Source organism: Labeo rohita, chromosome 2 (assembly GCF_022985175.1).
Source record: "Labeo rohita strain BAU-BD-2019 chromosome 2, IGBB_LRoh.1.0, whole genome shotgun sequence".
NCBI lineage: Eukaryota > Metazoa > Chordata > Actinopteri > Cypriniformes > Cyprinidae > Labeo > Labeo rohita.
The window spans coordinates 37,690,844-37,715,637 of record NC_066870.1 but is presented as its reverse complement, the minus strand read 5'-3'; the positions used below and the strand labels follow the sequence as shown (position 1 = coordinate 37,715,637).

The following is a 24,794-nucleotide window of genomic DNA, read 5'->3' as shown; positions in this document are numbered from 1 at the left end:
GAGTCTGAGGTGTAGCCGTATTACTCTTCTCAGATTGATGGCAGCAACAATTGCTTCTCTAAGATGATTGCTGATGTCTTACCTCCTTGGCATTGTGTTAACACACACCTGAAGGCTCCAGACCAGCAAACTGCCAAAGCTCATGCTTTTATAGAGGCGCTCAGACTTGCTGATGATCAGTTAATCAAAGGTATTTGATTATCAGTGCTTGACTGTTATTTAATGTTACCAATGTTAACAGTAAGGGTGTCCTAACTTTGTCACACATGGCTTTTCCATTTTGGCTTTATTTTTGTTCAGTAAATAATGACACAGTGTAATTTGTCATGTGTTGTTGTTCATCTGAGGTTTTATTTTCTAAATTTTAAGACCAGCCAAGGACCAGTTTTTTTTTATGATGTCCTGATACGGAAAACCATGGAATTCAATTGGGTGTCCTAACTTTTTCACATGACTGTATATCAAAACTTAATTTTTGATTAGTAATATGCATTGCTAAGAACTTAATTTGGATGACTTTAAAGGCGATTTTCTTACCAATTTGATTTTTTTGCACCTTCAGATTCCAGATTTTCAAATAATTTCCTATCCTAACAAACCATACATCAATGGAAAGCTTATTTATTCAGCTTTCAGATGATTTATAAATGTTCAATTTCAATACTTTGACCCTTATGACTGGTTTTGTGGTCCAGAGTCACAGATATACTGATAAATGTAACATTCACTTCAGTGGTATGAGATGACTAGATGCTTTCAACTGATTTCCTGTTGAACTGCAACTGAACTGCAGTGCTCAAACTGTTTCAAATATAGTGAATTAAGCTACAAACTCCATCATAATGCACAATGTTTCTAACATGTATTTTGAGCTGCAGCTTGTCACATTAATGGGGCGTTTCACTAGTTAGCAGTAAACGGGTTACCTCACCTCAGTGTGTTCGGAGATTTGTGTTGGATGTTATCTTTGGAATGGAAATATGGATATTTTATTGATAAACATCATACTTTTTACACTTATTTCAGTTAATGTCATTAAACTTGTGAGCTAAATCAGTAGTAGTACTTGACAGTGTTGTGTAAACATGGCTGAAGACGTGAAAAGTGGAGAAACAAACAAACTGAATCAATTGAGTGAGTCATTTATGCTGGAACTGCTTAACTGGATTGATTCAAACTCATGACTTTGATCATTCTGTTCAAGCGATTTACTAGCGAAAACCAGAACAAATTAAACAAGTTATTCATTTTCCAATTTCGACATCGTGTAATGATTTTAAAAAGCACGCATAGTGATGGGTGAAAATGGAGTTATTTTCATAACTCTGAATCAGTTTAATCATAGCGTTGCAAAATGATTCACTGTTTCAAAGCGCTCCGATCAGATCGCAAATCATTTGATTCAGATCGGGACTTGAAATTACACATCACAAATCAGATTTCGAAGCGGATTTGCAAATCATTGATTTAGATCGGAACTTTGGAGTGGGTTGGTGAATCATTTGATTCAGATTGGGTTTGCAAATCATTTCATTTAGATGGGGACTTTGAAGCGCAGATCACAAATAATTTATTTAGATCGGAACTTCAGAGCAGGTTTGCGAATCATTTGATTCAGATCGGGGCTTCAGTGTGAGTTCATGAATCATTTGATTCAGATCGGGATTGCAAGTTATTTGATTTTGATGGGGACTTTGGAGCGCGGATCACAAATAATTTGATCTAGATCGGAACTTCAGAGCAGGTTTACGAATCATTTGATTCAGCTCGGGATTTTTGAGTGCAGATCACAAATAATTTGATATAGATCGGAACTTCGGAGCAGGTTTGCGAATCATTTGATTCAGATTGGGACTTTGGAGTGTGGATCACAAAGGTTTGCGAATCATTTGATTCAGATCAGGACTTTGGAGCGCGAATCACAAATAATTTGATTTAGATCGGAACTTTGGAGCAGGTTTGCGAATCATTTGATTCAGATCGGGGACTTTGGAGCGCGAATCACAAATAATTTGATTTAGATGAGTTCATGAATCATTTGATTCAGATTGGGATTGCAAGTCATTTGATTTTGATGGGGACTTTGAAGTGCAGATCACAAATAATTTGATTTAGATCGGAACTTTGGAGCAGGTTTGCGAATCATTTGATTCAGCTCGAGAGTGGACTTGCTTTTTTATTAAACAGTAGAAAACAAAATGAACCATGGTTTTACTTTAGTAAAAATGTAGTAACCATGTTTTTTGTATAACCACAGTTTTACTACAAATACCATGGTTAAAGTATGGTTAGTGTAGTAGTGTAGTGTTTTAACCCAATAAATGGAACCATTTATTAAAAACAAAAAAAAGTATTCATGTGTTTTTGTTACATATAATATGTGATACTGTGCATCAGACTTCTATGGCTCATATAGTTTGATATAGTGAGAATATGGGGGGGAAAAAAGAGAAAGGTAAAGCTTCTGGAAACAAACGTTCCTCAGATGACAGAAGGCATGGAGTAGACTGTGCGTTGTGTTAATCATCAGGCCTTTGTGCATCAAATATGATACCATAGTAGGGCTAATGCTTTTCTTTGCATGTCTTCAGGGAATCTATCGTGTGAATGGAGTGAAGACGCGTGTGGAGAAGCTGTGCCAGGCGTTTGAGAACGGTAAAGAGCTGGTGGAGCTGTCTCAGGCGTCTCCACACGACATCAGCAACGTGCTGAAGCTCTACCTCAGACAGGTGAGTCACCTGACACAGGTAACCAGGGTTGTGGTGTGTTTACCGTGAGCAGCATCACAGTCATCGTCTCCGTCTCTGTCTCCTCAGCTCCCGGAGCCCATCATGCCCTTCCGTATGTATAATGATCTGATGGGACTGGCAAAGGAGAGCCTGAACTCAGACACCTCGGAGGCCGGCGAGGGGGTGAAAAGCCCAGAACTGGTGGATCGCGGGTCGGAAACCGAACGTGAAGTGCTGGTTTTAGTTGAGAAACTCAGAGAGCTGCTCAAGCGTTTGCCGCCTGCTAACATCGCTACGCTCAAGTACATCGTTCGCCACCTGCGCAGGTCAGATTCTGCACCGTCATACCTTAAAAAACATATTCATAACCCATGGCAGAGTTTAAAAAATCACAGTGATTCACAGAGAAACTGAAGGAGGTTTTTTGATATTGTGATTAAAAATATCAGTGCTATATTAAATTATGTGTAAATTGTATATTCTTAAAATTAAAGGTAAGTTGCATATCAACATTAAGTTAATAATAATTATTTATAATATTAATATTAAATCAAAATATTGACACTTTGCTCTAAACCTTACAAAAATGTAATAAAATATTTTTTAAATGTATTATAAATTATATTATTAATCATAAAGGCCTTTAACTTTATTTAATATTAATTATCATTTTAATAATTCTATCATTATAAAAAACATTTTAAATGTAACAATTTTAATAAACATTTTAAATAATGTTTTATCATTTTTAATGTAAGAGTTTAACTAAGTTATATTATTTTATTAATTTTAATAATATTTTATAATTAAAGTTTAAGCATCTGCATTTTAATGTTTTACTAATTTGTCTAATAATGTAATTAAAATTTAATATTTCAAGTATTTAAGTTGTAATATTTTAAGTCTAATAATTTGATAGTTTATGTATTTAATCTTTAATATTTTAATAATTTGAGTCTAATAATCTCATAATAAATGAATAGTTTACATATTTAAATCCTAATATTTCAATAATAATTTAATAATATAATATTTTAATAATAAACTAATAATTTAACAGTTTAGATTTAAATTTAAATTTAAGTCAAACTTTTAGTAATTTAAATTATAGGAGTTCAGCAGACAAAAAAAACAAAGGTAATCAAGGTATGCAATAAAATCAAGGTATGCAATAAAAAAATAATTTTATAGTTGACAAATAACATGAACTTTTATTTTCAATGTCAAGATTTTAGGTGTATTATAGGTGCTGTATTGCATTTACCTGTATGAATATAAAAATTGTTTAAAATAGTTTATTATTTAAAATAGTATATGCTTGAAATATCAACTAAACAAACTGCAGTTTTATTGATTTTTCTGAAGTTTGCTGACATTTATCGCAGAATGTAAAACATTGCTGTGTAATGTTAATGCTGAAGGATTCTTGTTTCTCTCTCTGTCAGAGTGTCTGAGTTGGAGCAAGACAATAAAATGAGCGCCAGTAATTTAGGCATCGTGTTCGGGCCGACACTGATGAGACCCAAACCCACCGGAGCCACAGTGTCCCTGTCATCTCTGGTGGATTACCCTCATCAGGCGCGGATCGTAGAGGCTCTGATCGTCTTCCAGCACAATATCTTCACCTCGTCCTCTTCCTCAGTCCGCTCTCCAGGACAGGTCTGCACACAATCATATCTGATGTGATGTTGTATGCAGGTTTATACAGCAGTGTCAGTGATTGAGGACTTTATTCCTTTATTCAGGACTGTGAGACTGGAGTTAATGAAGAGCCAAACAGAGCAGATCTGGAATGTGGTGAGAGAAATATATATTACAAATATTAGAATGCATTAAAAATGGGGCTGGGTTTGTAAAATAAGTGGATATATATACATTTATATATTTATTTTGATTTGTTTAATATTTTAAAATAATATAAATCAATTAGTTGATATAATATATATAAAATATTTGTTATATAAACATTTCTATTATTTAAAAAATTATATATATATTTTTAATAATAATTATATAAGAATTATTATTAAAATTAGTAGTAATAAATATTTAATTACATTTAAGTAATAAATATTTAAGTAATAAGTAATAATAAGAATTTAAGTAAGTATATTAATAATATTAATAATAATAAGTAAGTTCATTAATAATATTAATAGCTAATACTATTAATATTAAATCAAAATAGTGGGACTTTGCTCCAAACCGTACAAAAATGTGAAAAAATATTTTTTAAATGTGTCATAAAATATGTATAAAAAAATTGTTATGGGGTAATTGATTTAATAATAATTACAATTTTAATAATTAAATAATTTCAAATATATAAACAGTTTTATTAATATTTTATAATAATTTCTTAAAAACATTAATGATGTAATACTTCAAGTTGTAATATTTTTATAATTTATCTAATAATAATTGTATATATTAAGTATTTAGATTTTAATACTTTATTATTCATTTACATCTAATAATTTCATAGTTATTTGAGTTTTAATTTGTCAATTTTTTAATCATTTAAGTCATAGTTCAGCAGAAAAAACAATGAAACACACGTTTATTAATAATATTTTATAATCTCTATTTTAAAAGTAATCATAAATATTTTAATATTTATATTTAAGTGTTAATAGTTTTATCATTTAAGTGTAATAATCTACTAATTTTATAGTATGTATTTGTTTTATTATTTTAATAATTTGAGTCTAATAATGTCATAATAAATTGAATTGTTTAAATATTACAATTTTAGTATTTTAATAAATTAAGTCTAATAAGATCATAATAATTCAGTAAATTCTTTATCTTTATCAAATATATATTAAATACATTTTAATACCTATAATGTATGTAATAAATAGTATTTATTTAAACATTGATAATGACATATTTAAATTTTTGTATTATTTAAAAAAAAGAGTGATTATTTTTACTTTTTTAAATATTATGTTTATTAATATGTTTTTATTTTGCTTGGGTTTGTGAAAAAAGGATCTGGAAAGTGGTGAAATCTCTACATTTATTAGAATAAAAAAATATTAAATTATGTCTTTAATTTTAATATTGTAAATATATTAGTACACATATATATATATATATATATATATATATATATATATATATATTACATTTATTATATAAAACAATAAATACATATTACATATTTGGATTTTTTATAATATTATATTTTATGAATAATATAAAATTAAGTTTTGTAAATTAAAAATTAATATTAGGATTAAAATTGGAATTAGCAATTAAAATTAGTAATTAGAAATTTAAAATTAGAGCTACTAAAAATACTCAAATGTTTATCATATCACAATTCAGATTACAATATTTGTTGAAATATTCTTAGTGTGATTTTTATTTATTTATTTATTTATTTTAAATAACAAATTATACTGTCCTACCTTTGATCAAGATGTTTTCCATCTCTTTCCAGGTCATTCGGTGGGTTCCTCTGGTTCTCAGGAGCGTTCGCTGGACTCAGACTCTGACGTAGAGGATCTGAGCAGAGGAAATAGACCGCAGCGCCATCTTCTGGTGAGGCAGGAGAGTGAGACCAGCACAGAGGAAGACCAGATGAGTCCCAGAGTGAGTCTGGACCTAAGCGGACTAGTACCAGAAACCATCCCAGAGCAGACCGCCGGAACCGACCCGCAGGAAACCAACGAAGAGCAGGTCTCAGATCAGTAAGACGGGCCAAAACACATTACAACCATTAGTCAAGCAAAAAAAGGAGAACAAGTGTTATTTCATATACATTAAGTCAGATTAATAACATTAAGAATAGCAGGGTTTTGACTGACAGGTGAACTCGATGACCTCTCAGTGACCTCTGAGATCAGTGTAGCTTATATAATGTTTGTCTTTTTATTCAGATGATGGTGGTTATATTCTCTCAATATAATGATACGTTTGTGCACTAGACTCTATAAACCACCACATTCACGACCTGGAAGTGGAATACAATAGTTACAGTGTGTTGTGGATATTAAAAGTGCCTTGGTTAAAGTCTCATATTTTTTTGATACATTTTTGTTAAGACGTACGTGTGTTATATTTTACAATATTTATTATAGCTTCCCTTATGCACTGGAATTTTTCATTGTTTATTGGCAAATAAGTATAAAATTGTGTTATGGTTGAACTGATCTAACAAGAGCTGGACTGCTGGTCAGTGCTGGTTTTATAGCTTTTGTAATGCATTATAAAGTTCTTATGCATATTTCACTTCTTAACATTTGCTTTATTTGTAATAGTGTGTGTGTTTCATTAGTGATATTGTTCTAGCAGTACTGTATTGTCAAACTTAATACAGTTGAATCATTTTGGGTTTGTAGTTTTATCTGAACCACGTAAACTAAAATCTGACTGATAAATGCATATAGTTCAAAAAGTTCATTCAAAACCCTCTGTATATTCTGAAACTGTATATATTCTTAGAAAACATTTATATGCAATAAATCTGTAATTTCTACTATATTTGCAATGATTAATGTAGTTTGTAAACTTTTGTGCTTGGGTCTGACAGATCTGAAATATGATGGAATATATAATTAGCTATATATTTATTAATTCTAATATTTATATCTTTATAATTTTAAATATTAGTAGTGTAAATAATTTCAGGAATGTTTATAATGGATCTGGAATGTGGTTATATATATATATATATATATGTGTGTGTGTGTGTGTGTGTGTATATAATTCAAATATTTCTATATATATATATATATACACTTTATGTATAATATTTAAATAATATTTTTATCGTTATTATTTTAATTAATAATATTGTAAATTATTTATATATATAAATGTACATAAGTTGGGATTTAACTTTTTGCAATTAGTGCATTAACACAATCATATAATTAGAATATAGAATATTTATAATTACAATAATAAATATTTAAATAATTTTTTTATCTTAATCATTTTTAAATATTAATATTAAATAGTAATATTATGTATAAATTATATATATCAAATATTCATATATTGTTATATATTAGAATTAATAAATTTTCAAATAATACTGATAACTATATTATTTTAAATATTAATATTATAAATACATTTTTTATTAATCATATCTGCAATGTGGATATATATATATATATATATATATATATGTGTGTGTGTATATATATATATATATATAAACAGATAAAAATATATAAATATCATTTTTCTGTTTTAATGCACATAATTTGGGATTTCAGTTGTGTTTTTGCAATTAGTGCATTAAAATATTCATATAATTACCATAATATATAATTAGAAATAATACATATTTGAATATTTATTTATCTTTATTATTTTAAATATTAATATTGTATTTTTTTTATTAAGAGGATATAGATAGATAGATAGATAGATAGATAATTTTTTTAATAATTCTTTTAATATATATATATATATATATATATATATTTTTTACATATATGGAAGCTGGGATTGAACTTTTGTTTTTGCAATTAGTGCATTAAAATATTCATATAATTACAATAATATATAATTAGAAATATAAATAATATTTATCTTATTTTAAATATTAATATTGTAAAAAGTAAATAGATAGATATAATTTTTAAAAAAATAATTCTTTTTTAAGTATACGGAAGCTGGGATTGAACTTTTGTTTCTGCAGTTAGTGCATTAAAATATTTACAGCAGCACAGTAACAAAACCATTCATTAAACACAAACTGATTTATTTTTTGTTTTCCAAGATTCAAGTTTTATGGAAATTAAAGATAAATCTGAATTCATAATTGTTGCCGTCCGTCACAGAAATCTCAATCGTCCATTATAAAACAAACCAAAAAATCAGACAGCAATGAAAAACCTGTCACATGACAAACATAAATCAAAACATCTGTAGCTCGAGATCGACATTAAAGAAAAATAAAAACACGTTGCCGTTCACTGTACGAGTCTGTATGTGATGTATCGTCCAGCCGTTTCACTGGGTCGGATGATCTTCACCACCTGTTTGACAGAAATGAACACCTTTATAACAAAATACTGCTCCACCAGTGTGTGCTTTTCAATGCTGATATCCAGGTGTAGACACTTCAAACTCAAAGAATGTGTTAATAAATGTTTTCAGACTCACCTGTCCTCGTTTCAGCCCGAAATATCGTGCCACGGGATCTCCAGACTGAATTCTGGGTAACTGTGTCTCCTTGAGTTTACTGATTACAGTCAAGAAAAGTGACGGAGAAGAGCCAAATACTTATCAGCCTGAAGTGTTGAAATACTTTCTTTCACCCAAGTTTACTCAGTCAAGAGTGAGTGAGTTTGGAACAGGACGACCTGTTTTTCTGAACAACGGTTTTGGAAAACAATCGTTTTTGCAATTCCGTTTAACACTTTAAAAGAATCACTTCACACCGTTGCTATGGATACTATCTGGCCAGCAGCTCTGTTACTTCCTCTTTTGTCATAACAATGTGTTCAGGAACCAACTGAAGGAGAAAAACAGAAACAATCATGAATAATTTAAAGATTTCCTGTTTTTGTTATTATTTTTTGATTTTGTTTTGTTGTAATGCACATAAATATTAGTATTAAAAAAATTAAATAACATTTATACTTAATATTTCTATTCATAATACTTATGTTTTACAAATAATATATATATATATATTTTTTTTTTTATGTAAAAATATAAAATATTTTGTGTTTGTGAGACAAAATTATAATTTAGTATGTTATGTTCTTTTAACAGACTAATATTTGTTAATATAACATCTCAATATAATTTTTAAATAAATAATATTTATATTTAAAATATATTTCTAATATCTATATTATAATTTTTTTAATATATTTTAATCAATATTTTAAATTTTTTGATATTTTTGTGCTTGTGTTTAAAGTATATATATATATATATATATATTTTTTTTGCACAAAAAAGAAATACAACACCAAGGACATACTGATACATATTCAGTGCCAGAGAAGGCAAAAAGCCAGTATGGCTTATCTAAAGCCTCCACCAAGATTATATTAATAATTATAATAAAAACAAATTAATTTATTAGTTTTTGTTCTTTTAACGGAACACAATGTTTGTTAATATAACACATCTCTATGTCATTTTTAATAAATATTTGTATTTAAAATATTTATATGATTAATGTTTTACATAATATATATTTTAATCAATATTGAAAATATGTATTTATGTATATATATTTTTCTGCTTGGGTTAAAATTATACTAATAATTATAAAAAAATACAAAATAATAATTTAGTAGTTTTTGTTGTTTTACTACATTACAATATTTATTAATATATCAAACCTCAATATGATTTTTAATAAATATTTCTACTTAAAATATTTATATGATTAATGTTTTAAATAATATATTTTAATCAATACTTAAAATATTTATATATTTTTGTGCTTGGGTTAAAATTATACTAATAATTATAATAAAATACAAAATAATAATTTAGTAGTTTTTGTTTTACTAGATCACAGTATTTGTTAATATAACAAATCTCAATATGATTTTTAATAAATATATATATATATTTAAAATATTTATATGATTAATGATTTAAATAAATATTTTAATCAACATTTTAAATATTTATATATTTTTGTGCTTGGGTTAATATCACACTAATAATTATATAAAAAAGACAAAATTATAATTTAGTAGTTTTTGTTTTACTAGATCACAATATTTGTTAATATAACAAATCTGAATATGATTTTAAATAAATATTTATATGATTAATGTTTTAAATAATATAGATTTTAGTCAAGATTTTAAATATATATATTTTTAAAATATTTTATGCTTGGGTAAAAATTATACTAATAATTAAAGACAAAACTACAAATTAGTAGTTTTTGTTCTTTTAACAGCTTAAATGTTCATCATCACAGTACAAATTGCAATTTTTATAAATTTAACAAATCCCAATATGATTTTTAATAATTAATTATTAATATTATTATTTTTAAATAACGTTTTAATAAATTTTTTTAAACATTCATATCGAAAATATTTTTTGAGCCTGGGTTAAAATTATACTGCTATTTAGATTGAGAGACAAAATTATAATTTAGTACTTTGTAGTACTTGTAACGTACTTTGTATGTTTAATCAGTTTAAATCAAATATTTGATAATATAAAAAAAATCTCAATATGATTTTTTTAAATAAACTGAGCTTATAAAATTCAAATAATAGAATAGAATTTGGATTATTTTCCTTTTTTCTTATTACATTTTGTAAATAAATAAATAAATAAAAGATCTGACCTCATGCTCTGTGATGTTTATAAGCAGCTCTTGCTGTAGAAACTGTTCCAGGATGTATTTTGGTGCCATATCAACCAACGACTGCAAAATCATTGGGTAAAACAGGTCAGCTGATACACTACAAACCACTAATTATCCATCCATCTGCTTGCCTGCACCTAATTTCCTGTGGTTTAGAGGTTTCAGGTGAGATCTGTATGTGTGTTGTACCTGTTTAGCAGAAGGCGTCATGCCCGTCTGAACTACGATAATGGCCCGAGCGATGTTTTCTTCCTGCATCCGCTGGCAGTACATCTTAATGGTCTTGATGCCCACTTTCATCTCCTCTGACGGACACAAAACACTCAGATAAGCACATGTGAAATGTCCAGTGTCACGTGGACTCCTGCATCACAGCTCACCTGGAAAGAACACAAACATCTGGTCGGTGGGGTCGTCATTGTGGGCCACCAGCACGGTGAGGTCCGTCCGTCTGGGTCGACCCTCGCTGGGTCTGTCACCAAACTGACCTTTGAACTCATCCAAGGTCTGGTCCAGCTCATCTTGGGTCACCAGATATCCTCGATCATGGCAGAGCTACAGCAGAAAAAACATGCAGAAGTTAGATTTTTTTGTGCAATATAAATGCAGCTAAGCATCGTAAAATGTAAAAGGCAGCTATGTTTTTTTATGCATAAAGACCCAATTAATACTGTGAAAAAAACAAAAACCCCTGATCTAAAATCTGTCAAACATGTACTAATATAATACTAATATACTAATGTTTATTAAATGTATTACATTATATATGTTTTAAGTTATTTACTTATTTAAAAAAAAACTATTTTTTTATTAATGTAAAAATGTATTAATTCATTAAATGTATTTTAATACATGTTTAAAACATTTTATAGAATATTTGTATGTTTGTTTTAAATGTGCTAAAATGTTTGTAGTTCTAAATTACGTTACATTAAATTTATTTTGTATTTGTTTTACATTTTAGAAACACATACTTTTGTAGATTTATAAAAATTAAACAATTACATTTATTACATTTATTTATTATGTTTTAAATGTAATGAATTTATAATATTTATATTTTAAAATTTTTTATTTTTATTTTTATATATATATATATATATATATATATATATATATGTATGTATGTATTATAAAATGTAGAATAAATAATTGTAGAATGAAATGATTCGATTTATTACATTTCTATGTTTTAATTTTTTTATTTATAAAAAAGTTTTTATATTTAGAAAAATTAAATAAATTATTTTATCAATTGAATTATTTTTTTTTTAATTGAATGAATTTATTTTTATATTTTAAAACTTAAATGTTACATTTATTAAACGTTACATTTTAAAAATATATATGTAGAAATGTTTTTTATATATATTAAATAATTACATTTATTTTTGTTTTAACTTTTTAGGAAAATGTATAACGTTTTTATATTTATAAAAATCTCATTTTATTAATTTTAATCACTTTTACATGTATTTTCATTTATTTTATTATTTTTATTTTGTGTGAAATGTATACTTATGTTTATTCTCTTGAATTTAAAAGTATGAAAACCCAATTTACACTGTGAAAAAATTGTATTATTGTGTACAATATTATTTAGAAAATATTTAGTTTCAATTGTGACTTTTTATTCACTATAGTACTGTACTTCTATGCATTTCAATCATCTTTGTTTCTTGTCCTGTTCATTTCAACGCCTGTGTAGAAGATCTGACTTAGATTTACTTATAAATACTATCTATTAATCTTATGATCAAGTGTTCAATGTAAACAACTACCAAACGAGAGTTAAAATCGCGAGAGACACATTCACACCTGCATTATGGTCTTACGGATTTTCCATAATCGATAAGTCTCCTCCTCATCATCCATTAGCGCGCGTAACTGGTAACACAGTCCTTATTTATATTTATATATTTATAATACAGTTCTCAAACAACCTTCTTTCAAACTCCGCGCACTTCCTGTCATGAGTCACGTGCTCACAGAAGAGCTTAAAGACCCCGGATGGTGTCGAATTCATTGCCAGGCAAAAAAAAAAAAAAAAAAAAAAAAAAAAAAAGGTTTTAACGCAGTCCTGACTTTAGAAACTAAGCGCATTTATTTTAAGTTTTAATAAATGTAAAGTTTTATTTTCATTTAATATCTAATGTCATATATTGTTTATATATAATATTTTAAAAAGTATTACTACGTATTATTACTTTTCACGTGTACGTTTTGTTGTACTGCAACTGTAATGGAAATAATAATAATAATAATTATTATTATTATTATTATTATTATTAAGTTGGTTTGAGAAAGTCAACTTACTGATCTCCTATTTAAGATTATTCTTCTTCTTCTGAGCCAAATTTCGGTATCTGTCTCCTCCTAGAGCTTTCAAGCTAGAACCACCAAACTCGGTCCAGACCTTCAGACTGGTCTGACTCGGTGTGCTGTATCTTTTCAGACTGATCCGGCTTACGGTTTTCATAAACCAGACTATCAAAACCAAAAATCCCATAGACTTACATTGACGGAATGTTCAAATGAGCAACACTATTCAAACTCCCAGAATCCCTTGAGACTCAATCAAGCTTCCCTTCTATGTGCTATTTCTAATCCATTTACACTCATTTACGCTTCACTCTAATATTTCTAATCTATCTAAATCATGCTAGCAACATGCTAGTAACTTGCTAATCATGCTAACAACATGCTAGTAACATGCTAATCATGTTAAAAACATGCTAACAAAATTTTAGGCTGCGTCCGAAAACCTAGTCAGCTGACTTGCTGCCTTATCAGGCAGTGACTTCGAAGACTGCGAAGGAAACTCTAGAAACAGTGTCGGACAGACTTCAGAGGCCGCAGAACATGACGCCGTTGCTAGGTTACCTAACCGTTAAGTTGTAGATTTTGTAGAAAAACGATCTTATACAGTTATATATAAATGCTTTAATACATAAAGACCTCAGTGTCATTACCCACCGAAGAGGACTGAGAATGTCAGCTACTTTTTGCTTAAACAAATAAAAGCGCTGATGGAAGTAATACTGCAGAACAGGTCGTTTCGTTATTATTAGTAGTATATTGTAAATATTATTCTTATTCACTACTCATTTGAACCTTTTTAACATTTTATTAATTACTATTATTATAAACAATATTATTTATTATGCTTTTTACACTATTACGATTCATAAAGAATATCATGGTCAGTATCTCATCTATTATATAAAGTAACAAGTCTAATTTTATCAGAATATCTTTATTTATATAGCCTATATGACGCACACACACAGGATTGTGGGAAATCGAGGGCAGTGAAGGATACATCTATGCTGCCTTCAAAATTCCATCAGAAGAAGGTTCCTCCGGAGACAGCAAAGTGAAGCAGAATTAGAATTCAGACGTGCCTTGATGCCTTCCTGCCTTAGAATGCTGCCTCCGAAAGCAGCATTTCAGAGCCTTTGGACGCAGCCCTAGTAACATGCTAATGATGCTAACAACATGCTAATCATGATAGAAACATGCTAGCAATGTGCTAGTAACATGTTAGTAACTTGCTAATCATGTTAGAAACATTGTAGCAACTTGCTAATCATGCCAGAAACATGCTAGCGACATGATAATCATTCTAGAAACATGCTAGCAACTTTGGTAATCATGTTAGAAACATGCTAGCAACTTGCTTATTATGCCAGAAACATGCTAGCGACATGCTAGTCATGTTAGAAACATGCTAGCAACTTGCTAATCATGTTAGAAACATGCTAGCAACTTGCTAATCATGCTAGAAACATGCTAGCGACATGCTAATCATGTTAGAAACATGCTAGCAACTTTGCTAATCATGCTAGAAACATGCTAGTGACATGCTAATCATGCTAGAAACATGTTAGCAAATTGTTAATCATGTTACAAACATGCTAGCGACATGCTAATCATGTTAGAAACATAGCAACTTGTTAATCATGAACTTTGTTAATCATGTTAGAAACATGCTAATCATGTTAGAAAGCAACTTGTTAATCATGCCAGAAACATGCTAGCGACATGCTAATCATGCTAGAAACATGTTAGCAACTTTGCTAATCATGCTAGAAACATGCTAGCAACTTGCTAATCATGCCAGAAACATGCTAGCGACATGCTAATCATGTTAGAAACATGTTAGCAACTTGCTAATCATGCTAGAAACACGCTAGCAACTTTGCTAATCATGTTAGAAACATGCTAGTAACTTTCTAATCATGCCAGAAACATGCTAGCGACATGCTAATCATGCTAGAAACATGCTAGCAACTTACTAATCATGCCAGAAACATGCTAGCGACATGCTAATCATGTTAGAAACATGTTAACAACAAGCGAGTAACATGTTAGCCATGTTAGAAACATGCTAGTAACATGCTAACCATGCTAGCAACATGCTAGCAACTTACTAATCATGCCAGAAACATGCTAGCGACATGCTAATCATGTTAGAAACATGTTAACAACAAGCGAGTAACATGTTAGCCATGTTAGAAACATGCTAGTAACATGCTAACCATGCTAGCAACATGCTAGTAACATGTTAATCATGATAGCAACATGCTAATCATGCCAGAAACATGTTAGCAGCTTTGCTAATCATGATAGTAACATGTTAATCATGATAGAAAAATGCTAGCAACATGATAGTAATATGTTAATCATGCTAGAAACATGTTAACAACAAGCAAGTAACATGTTAGCCATGTTAGAAACATGCTAGTAACATGCTAAACATGCTAATCAGCCTATAAAAATACAAACAATAAGCTAATCATGCTAAAACATGTTAACAACGTGTTAAATCATGTAAGCAATGTGTTAAATCACGCTACTGCAACTGCTTCAAACTTTCAGGCTAGGCTTTCTCAAGCCAACTTAAAGTTTGTTCTCAAACTTTACTCATCTAGTTATTATTAATTTTATTGAAACCAAAAGACCACAGCAGATGTTTGGAGACATGTTTCATAAAATATATTTAAAATAAAGCAAAATATTTTTGATGAATATAATGTTTTTGATTAATGAAAGCATTTTTATTTATATTTATATTATAAATCTTTATATTTTTAATATATCTTTGTATATTCTCTAATAATGATTAAATATACACGCATTGCACGTATTCATCATATGACTTTGCGTCGTCACATAAGCGCCGTCTCTGATTGGCTACGGCCGACTAAAGAGGCGTGTCTTTCCGTAGCTGGGCGGGGCTTTGTGCCGCAGTACTATGAGGTTGTTACATCGCGCGCTGTTGGTCGGGGCGGTGGGGAGCCGGAGCTTCGCTAGAGCTATGGTAAGATACCGGACAACATCTTTACCTGCTGATTAACACATCTAAGAGTGTGTTAAGACTAGTTTTTGTTGTCTGACAGCTAGTTAGTGTAGCTGCTATAAGTAGGTCAAAGTTCGTGTTTATTTGTGGCACCTGTGTGTCTCTGCTAATTCACTCCGATAGAGCAACATTAGCCCGTTAGCCTTCATGATGAAATCACGTCTCTATGGATTTATTTATGCGCTCAAATCAATTTATATTCGTTTTGTTAAGTGTATTTTTAACAAAACGACTCGTTAAAGAACGTTTTGTTGGTAGACAGATGTTTTAGGCCTAGATTTGGGTTTAGCATGCGGCTTTTAAAAGAAATCACGTGGAGAAAAATAGAATAATCAATGATAGTGTCATTATTTAGGTTTATTATTAAAAGTAATCAGTACTGCTGTGTGTGTGTTAGTAAAACTAACCCGTGATGATGTTGATTTTATTAAAAGTATTCAATTATAAATTCATTATTTGTTATAGGTTATTTTATCAATAGCATTCAATGATATTTACATTATTTAGGCTAAATGTCAATGCATCTCTTAAATACACCAGTGCTTTGTATGTGGGTGTGATGCATGTTTTATTGTAAGGTGTTGCAGGTGCATTACTATGATTTAAAAGATTTAGTCATTCCAAATAAATGTGTAATGTGATTATTTAAATAGGTTAATTATTTTAACTTAAGTTACCTGTCATAAAGTTTCATTTGCCACTCCCAAATCTGTAGTAAAATCAAATGAATACCTGCAGAGATGATTATGCATGTTTAAAATACATTCAACCCCATGCCAACTGTTAATACTGTAAATATTATGTGGTTTTTGTCCTATTTGAGTCTTTTTTTTTTGTATAATTGTTAGTTTCACACATATAAAAATATACTTTTTAATCACAAATGGACTGTTATATAGCAGCATATGTGACCCTGGACCACAAAATTAGTCATAAGGGTCAATTATTTGAATAAATAAGCTTTCCATTGATGTATGGTTTGGACGATGTTTGGCTGAAATACAACTATTTGAATATCTGGAATCTGAGGGTGAAAAAAAAATCAAAATATTGAGAAAATCACTTTTAAAATTGTCCAGATAAAGTTCTTAGCAATGCATATTACTAATCAAAAATTAAATTGTGACATTTATGGTAGGATATTTTCAAAATATTTTCATGGAACACGATATTTACTTAATATCCTAATGATTTTTGGCATAAAAGAAAAATTGTTGGCTGTTGCTACAAGTATACTATGCTATTTTATGAGTGGTTTTGTGGCCCAGGGTCACATGTGACCCTGGATCACAAAACCAGTCGTAAGGGTCATTTTTTCAAAATTGAGATGAATAAATAAGCTTTTCATTGCTGTATGGTTTGTTAGGATAGGACGATATTTGGCCGAGATACAACTATTTAAAAATCAGGAATCCGAGGGTGCAAAAAAATCAAAATAGTGAGAAAATCACCTTTAAAGTTCTTCAAATAATGTTCTTAACGATGTATATTACTAACCAAAAATTAAGTCTTCATACATTTACAGTAGGAATTTTACAAAATATCTTAATAGAACATGATCTTTACTTAATATCCTAATGATTTTTGGCATAAAAGAAAAATCAATCATTTTGACCTATACAATGTATAAATAAACCCCAGCGACTTAAGACTGGTTTTGTGGTCCAGGGTCACATATAGTCTTAACTATCAGGTAAGCCCGTAATGGATTACTCCAATCTGTTTAGCTTTGACCAGTCTCAGCTGTAGGATGTTTACGTGTTTCCTGTAAGCGTGATGAATCCCATGTGACGGCTTTGTTTTCTATACACAGTCCCACAGATGGAAAATCTGCTTTGTTTAGTAGCTCTAGACATGATCACTATATAAAATGTGTCTGTCTACATTTAATGCTGATTTTTTTTAAAGTAGTACATTGTTTTTGTGTTATGCATAACTTGCACTGTGATTTTTCACTTACGCAAGTGAAAAATCACACATAGCTGTGTCAGAGGGCAAAGATGACTCGTATTTTGGGATTTCATAAGTTAAGCTATTACATGAGGAAGTTGCACAACTGATTTATAGCACATGATTGTGCTTTGTGGTCAGCATCTGTTTGATGGGATTGGCAGACACTCGTCACACCCCGTGACCTTTAACCTTTCTGTTTACTGCAGTGTGCCCAAGCCAACGACTGGCATTCGGCCAAATCCATATACGAGTTCTCAGCCAAAGACATTGATGGAAATGAAGTGTCTCTGGAGAAATACAGGTGAACGGATCAATACATTTAGAAACATTGATTTGCTAAGTCAGGCACTCTTATATGTTTAATAATAATAAAACGACTATTTCTTCTCTACGTTTATTTTTGTTTATCTTCTAGTTGTGTAATAAATCTGACATAGGCCATCCAAGATGTAGATAAGTTTGTTTCTTCATCCGATTTGGAGAAATGTAGCATTGCGTCACTTGCTCACCAATGGATGTGAATGGGTGCCGTCAGAATGAGAGTCCAAACATCTGATTTAAAAAAAACATCACAATAATCCACAAGTAATTCACACCACTCCAGTCCATCAGTTAACATCTTCAGAAGTCCATAATCCATAATACCGGTTGTTACAGTGAAAAAGTCCATCTCTTGTTGTCTCTCGCATCAAAATCCAGCCAAATATTGGACTGTTTTGGCTTGTAAACGGTGTTTGATCTCTGCAGATTTCTCTCCTAAATCAGGCCAGACCACTTTTTCACTGAAGGAAGTGTTATTATTGATTGTGGACTTGGTATTTTAGTTCAAAACGTCTTAATGATGGATTTGTTTCTTACAAACATGCTTTTTTTGGCTTCACAAGTTGTTAACTGATGGACTGGAGTGCTGTGGATTACTTGTGGATTATTGTGATGTTTTTATCAGCTGTTTGGACTCTCATTCTGACGGCACCCATTCACATCCATTGGTGAGCAAGTGATGCAATGCTACATTTCTCCAAATCTGATGTAGAAACAAACTCCTCTGCATCTTGGATGTTTTAGCAAATTGTGATTTTTAGGTGAACTATTCCTTTAATGCTCATTCTTCATTGTGTATGCAGTTATTTTTAGTCTTTGGCCGAGCGTAATCTTGCTCTGTGAATCTGGGTCGTCGTGTCTGAAGTGTGTTTGTGTGTTTCAGGGGTTATGTTTGTATCATCACTAACGTAGCCTCTAAATGAGGTAAGACTCCTGTAAACTACACTCAGTTTGCGGCAATGCACGCCACGTACGCTGAGAAAGGTTTACGCATCCTGGGCTTCCCCTGCAACCAGTTTGGAAAGCAGGTATGTACAGGAATGGAATGCCAGTGTGCAGTGCATTATATACTCTGTTCTGCATATTAAGTAGTATGCTATGCATATGCAATATTTTAAATAGTGGTATCGCATGATATAGTGGCTCTGCATGACTTGATTACGTTGCATGTTTAATCTAGTGAGTGGCATCCAGTTTGCATCTCAGAAATCAGTTTATTTTTGCTTTTTCTTCCAGTTTTGTTTAAAAATTGTTAAGAGAGTAAATGTTGAAAATTGTTCTGAAAATGGAAGGTCAATTCAAGTATGTTGCATTATGGGATATAGTGTTCCATGCATATAGAAAACTAATGTTCTGTGCAGTGCTTACATGCTGCATAAATAGCAAGACTTTGCTGTGTGCATTATATTGTGAATTAAAACTCATTCAGTTCTGAACGCTTGTCTTTAATGATTGAATGTAATTGTGGAACAGACTGTAAGACCGTTTACTCTCATGACTGTAAGTAGGTCACACGAGTGAATCTGTAAGTGGATTATTTTGGGTGAGATTTAATCTTACAATGAGATGCAAAATCCATTTATTTGCATTACACAGTTTTCATTTTCATTTTAGCTTAATTTTAAATAATTCTATGTGATTTGGTCAATTACATGTTATTTTTTTTAGGATTTTTTTTTTTGTTTGTTTGTTTTTTTTTTGCTGAATTTTCCAATTAGTAATTTTAGTGCTTCAATTTTTGTTAAATATTCCTGTATTAATTTTATTTATTTACTTTTTCAATGTTTATTGAATTAATGTGTTTGTTTTTGTTTTAATTTGAGCTTTTTTTTTTGTTTCCAATTAGTAATTTTAGTGCTTTAAATGTATGTATTCATTTATTTAGTTATTTATTTCAATGTTTATTAAATTTATGTATTTATTTATTTAGTTAGTTATTTCAATGTTTATTGAATTTGTTCTTTTTTAAATTTATTTCAGCTTTGTTTTAGTTTTTATTTGTTTCCAATTAGTAATTTTAGTGCTTAATATGTATGCAAGTATGTATTTTATTTATTTATTTATTTATTTATTTCAATGTTTATATATATATATATATATATATATATATATATATATATATTATTATTATTATTATTATTATTATTATTATTATTATATATATATATATATATATATATATATATATTTTTTTTTTTTTTGTATTTTAGCTTTTATTTTTTTTTATTTGTTTCCAGTTTGTAATTTTAGTGCTTCAAATTAAGAAGCGATTATTTTATTTATTTCTCTGTTTATTGAATTCATGTGTGTAAGCTTTTTTTCCACAATATTTACATGCAGAACTGTGAATGACTCTGATCTTCCCTGCGTATTATTAACCATTTATAGCCACTGCATATTGATTCCTCACAGATTTCAAGTCATCATATAGTCATGTTCTTCCATTGTAAATCTCTGGTGTTTTGTGATTTGTAATTCAGTGAAGTGTTGTGGTTCTCTAGCTCTTGTGTGCTTTTACAGGAGCCTGGAACAGAGGCGGAGATCAAGGAGTTTGCCAAAGGCTACAACGCAGAGTTTGACCTCTTCAGTAAGATCGACGTGAACGGCGACGGGGCTCATCCGCTCTGGAAATGGATGAAAGAGCAGCCCAAAGGCAAAGGAACTCTGGGAAAGTGAGTTCGACTGGTTTGTTTATTCATATTTTCACTTATTTTCAGATGCAAATTAGCAAAAATATTTTTTTTAATACTTGATGTTAAAAGTATTTATTTAAAATTTGATTAGCATATTTTGTAATGCATTGATCATGTGGCATAAAACTGTTTTTATTTTCACAGCAACATCAAGTGGAATTTCACTAAGGTATCTGTGTTTTTTAACTAATTGTATATTAATAGATGATATGTATTCTCTGATTCCCTGCCATGTTGAATATTGTGGCCTCATGACTCTTATTTTTATCAGTTCCTCATTGACAGAGAAGGCCAGGTTGTGAAGAGGTACGGACCGATGGACGATCCAAGCGTAAGTCAAAGAATAATTTCATTTAAAAATAATATTCTGGCATTGTTTCCTCTCCTTCATGTTATTCGGAGTCATGTGGGTTTGAAGCATGTGAATAAATAATCCTTTAACATGTGGAATTTGACAAAATAATTTTTGTTTAAATATATGAATTTTTTTTTTTTTTTTTTTTTTTGAAAAAATGTATACTTTACTTGTTTGTTTTACATTTTATAAATATATAAAATTGACTTTTTTTTTTTTTTAATTAAAAGTTGTTGTTTTTTTTAATATTTGTATAATGTATTTGTTTTAAATGTTATAACACTTTTGTATGTATAAATTAAATCAAATTGCATTTATTAAATTCATTTTGTATTTTTTACATTATAGAAAAACATTTTTTTTAAATATAAATATTAAACAATTACATTTTGATTTGATTTGTTTTTGTTTTAAATTTCATTAATTTATTAATGTATTAATTTAACATGATCTTTTCATATTTTAAATATTTATAAAAAATTTCATGTTTAAATATAATTTATTTATTTGTAATAAAATATTTGTATTTAGAAATTAAATGATTACATGTATTTGTATTTGTTTTAAATTTTATATTTTAAATTTATAAAAATCAAACAATTGCATTTATTTTATTAAACTTTCCTTTAAATGTATTTGTATTTGTTTGTCAGTTTTTAAAAATTAAATTACATTTATTAAATTTATAAAATTTGTTTAAATTAAAAAAATGTTAGTTATATAACATCTATATTTTTACACTTATAAAAAAAAATAATTACATTTATTACTATTTATTTAGTACTATCTATTTATAAATTTATTTATACTTGTTTTAATTTTTATAAAAATATTGCATTTTATTTCTAAAAGTTAAACAATTGCATTGATTTTATTAAATTTATTTTTATTTGTTTTAAATTTTAAGTTTGTAGACTTATAAAAATGTAATTACATTTTGTAAAAAAAATTTTTAATTTGTTTTTAATTTTATAAACATCACATTTTTATTTAAAATTAAATTAAAATTAACTTAATTTTTATTTTTTATAATTGTATTATTCTTTTTATGTTATTTATATTTGTTTTAATTTTTATTAAAATGTGTCACTTCTTTTGTAAGTTAAATAAACAATTACAATTATTTTATTCATTTTATTAAGTGTATAATAATTGAACATAACATAAAAAAATAAAATACACTTTTTTATTTGTCCCCTCAGGTTGTTGAAAAGGATCTTCCCAAGTACCTGTAGCCATTTGGATCAAATCCGATCTCCGTCCCTTGTTTGTAGACACCTTTTATTCGTAGTCTCCTCTCTGGTCGATGGCTGGACATTGGCAGGGTGAAGCCCAGATCTGTGACGGCCGTTCCTCAAGCCTGTGCTCAGGTGGGAACGGCCTGATGTCGTCCGGCGTGCAAATTCTCTGGGAAAACCTCCGATGTCGAGCCGCGCGAGCAGAGAGGAGCTGAACTCCAGTCACGCATGCACTGACATGTACCCGATCAAGCTTTTCTAATGAACAGCTGTAATGATTAAACAATAGCGTCACAACTTCCTGTGTGGTTTCTTCTTTTATGAATGTTTTGTATCTGCATATGTGAATGCAGGTAAGTTGGGCCAGTTTTTCACCATCATATCAATGTGGAAAAGTGGTTCAATCCACATCAATAATTCATAAATTTGCTATTAGTCAGATGTAGTAGTTAAAAGCTTCCTCATAAATTAAAGGGAATAATTAACCTAAAAACGTAATATTTGAAAAATTTAACAGCACATTTGCATGTTTGCTGATGTTAGTTAATGATCACAAGGTTAAGAAATATTTATTCTTTTTTTTTTCAGTAAGCGTAGTTTATTTTAAAATTATCTTTATTTTATTAATAAATGATTTATTATTCAAAATCACTTTTTGGTAAACCTTGAATTAACTTAGTAAATTAATTGAAATTTTATTTAATTATTTCAATTAATAATTTCTGGATAATTAGCGTGGAGTCATTATGACTGCTAAAAATCAGCTTTAAATACAAAAATAATTTGTGTGTGTATGTTGTTTTTTTTTTTTGGTTTTTATTTATATGCTATCGGAGTATTTGTTAATATTTCATATTTTTTAAAATATTTAATAGAGAGAATATATATATATATATATATATATATATATATATGTGTGTGTTTTATTTAATTAGTATTATTATTATTATTATTTTATTTTTTATTTTATTATATATTATTATTATTATATATTTTTTTTTTTTGTCCTTCAAATTTTTCCTTATGCATTTTAATATTTTGGGGCAAATCTTTACCTTAGGCCCAGTTTTTTTTTTTTTTTTTTTTTGCTTTTGTATTATTTATATGGTATTGTAGTATTTAAAATATGTATGTATATTTATTTATTTATTATATGTATGTTTTTTTTTTTATATATACTTCCAATATTTCAGTTGCTTATTTTAGTTACTTTTTTTGTTTGTTTTATGCTTGTCGTTTGTATTTTTTTTTTGAGTATTAACATTTATGATTATTTTTAGTTTATTTTTAGTTTTAATATTTTGTTTCCAGTTATTAATTTTAGTAACAAAAATTAGTAATGTTGCAACTGAAATAAGAAGTTAATTCGTCATCTAATACAGTATCTTTATTAAAATATTAAAATTAAATATACAGAAATGTTTTAATTGGTTTAGTTTTACCCTCCGTGCGTCCCTGTATTAAGTGTCTTGATAGTGACTTTGAATAAATAACTTGAGTAGCTGATAAGCGTCCGGAACCGAATTGTTTTCAAGTGTACTGTAGTTTGAGGGTCATCCGGTAGAGGGCGGTATTTTTCATTTAAGAACTGCGGTGTTTTTTGTTTTTTTTTATTTGTCAATTTGTCCTGCATATTTAATTCACTGGTAAGTCGGAACCGCTTTCCAGTGCTTTAAATGTAAAATTATTTCAACTGGGTTTAAATGGTTTAATGTACAGCATGTGCAAATTCCTCCGTGTCTGACGTCGTTTTGAAAGGCGATACTCTGATGAACGTCGCAGCGCTCCGGGCTCCAGTGACGTCACTGCTGGCGTAACATTGT

The 24,794-nt window shown here is 29.1% G+C and overlaps 3 protein-coding genes across 6 annotated transcripts in view; 2 read left to right on the top strand and 1 right to left on the bottom strand.

Annotated features, from left to right (window-relative positions):
- The window catches only part of arhgap45a (Rho GTPase activating protein 45a), a 37,239-nt gene extending 30,021 nt beyond the window's left edge, over positions 1 to 7,218 (top strand). For all 3 annotated transcript variants that reach the window (XM_051134856.1, XM_051134839.1, XM_051134848.1), the window contains exons 19-23: positions 2,592 to 2,729; positions 2,817 to 3,055; positions 4,175 to 4,388; positions 4,475 to 4,526; positions 6,178 to 7,218. In XM_051134856.1, coding sequence (XP_050990813.1) covers positions 2,592 to 2,729; positions 2,817 to 3,055; positions 4,175 to 4,388; positions 4,475 to 4,526; positions 6,178 to 6,431 — 897 coding nt within the window. In that variant the 3' untranslated portion in view covers positions 6,432 to 7,218. The remainder of the gene's footprint in view (positions 1 to 2,591; positions 2,730 to 2,816; positions 3,056 to 4,174; positions 4,389 to 4,474; positions 4,527 to 6,177) is intronic.
- Positions 7,219 to 8,437: 1,219 nt separating this feature from the next.
- Positions 8,438 to 13,062, bottom strand: polr2ea (RNA polymerase II, I and III subunit E, a). Of its 2 annotated transcripts, none has more exons than XM_051137737.1 (7): positions 12,868 to 13,062; positions 11,430 to 11,604; positions 11,239 to 11,354; positions 11,029 to 11,109; positions 9,152 to 9,210; positions 8,859 to 8,937; positions 8,438 to 8,731 (listed from the first exon to the last, which is right to left on the bottom strand). In XM_051137737.1, the coding sequence occupies exons 1-7, from the start codon at positions 12,922 to 12,924 to the stop codon at positions 8,666 to 8,668; spliced, it is 633 nt and encodes a 210-aa protein (XP_050993694.1). In that variant the 5' UTR covers positions 12,925 to 13,062; the 3' UTR covers positions 8,438 to 8,665. The 2 variants fall into 2 exon arrangements, with proteins under 2 accessions (XP_050993694.1, XP_050993696.1); XM_051137739.1 differs by having other exon boundaries at positions 11,239 to 11,429; positions 11,538 to 11,604; positions 12,868 to 12,905.
- A 3,182-nt stretch (positions 13,063 to 16,244) lies between these two features.
- On the top strand, positions 16,245 to 23,268 carry gpx4b (glutathione peroxidase 4b). Its single transcript, XM_051131494.1, has 7 exons — positions 16,245 to 16,372; positions 18,571 to 18,665; positions 19,569 to 19,713; positions 21,206 to 21,357; positions 21,523 to 21,547; positions 21,650 to 21,709; positions 22,936 to 23,268. The coding sequence occupies exons 1-7, from the start codon at positions 16,307 to 16,309 to the stop codon at positions 22,966 to 22,968; spliced, it is 576 nt and encodes a 191-aa protein (XP_050987451.1). The 5' UTR covers positions 16,245 to 16,306; the 3' UTR covers positions 22,969 to 23,268.
- The last annotated feature ends 1,526 nt before the right edge of the window (positions 23,269 to 24,794 follow it).

Bases quoted from the DNA above. Each gene is read 5' to 3' on its own strand.
- polr2ea (XM_051137737.1), bottom strand. From the start codon at position 12,924: ATGGATGATGAGGAGGAGACTTATCGATTATGGAAAATCCGTAAGACC. The intron at 11,110-11,238 runs GTACAACACACA...ATGATTTTGCAG, and splicing joins TGACGCCTTCTGCTAAACAG to TCGTTGGTTGATATGGCACC. The intron at 9,211-11,028 runs GTCAGATCTTTT...TTTCTCCTTCAG, and splicing joins TAAACATCACAGAGCATGAG to TTGGTTCCTGAACACATTGT.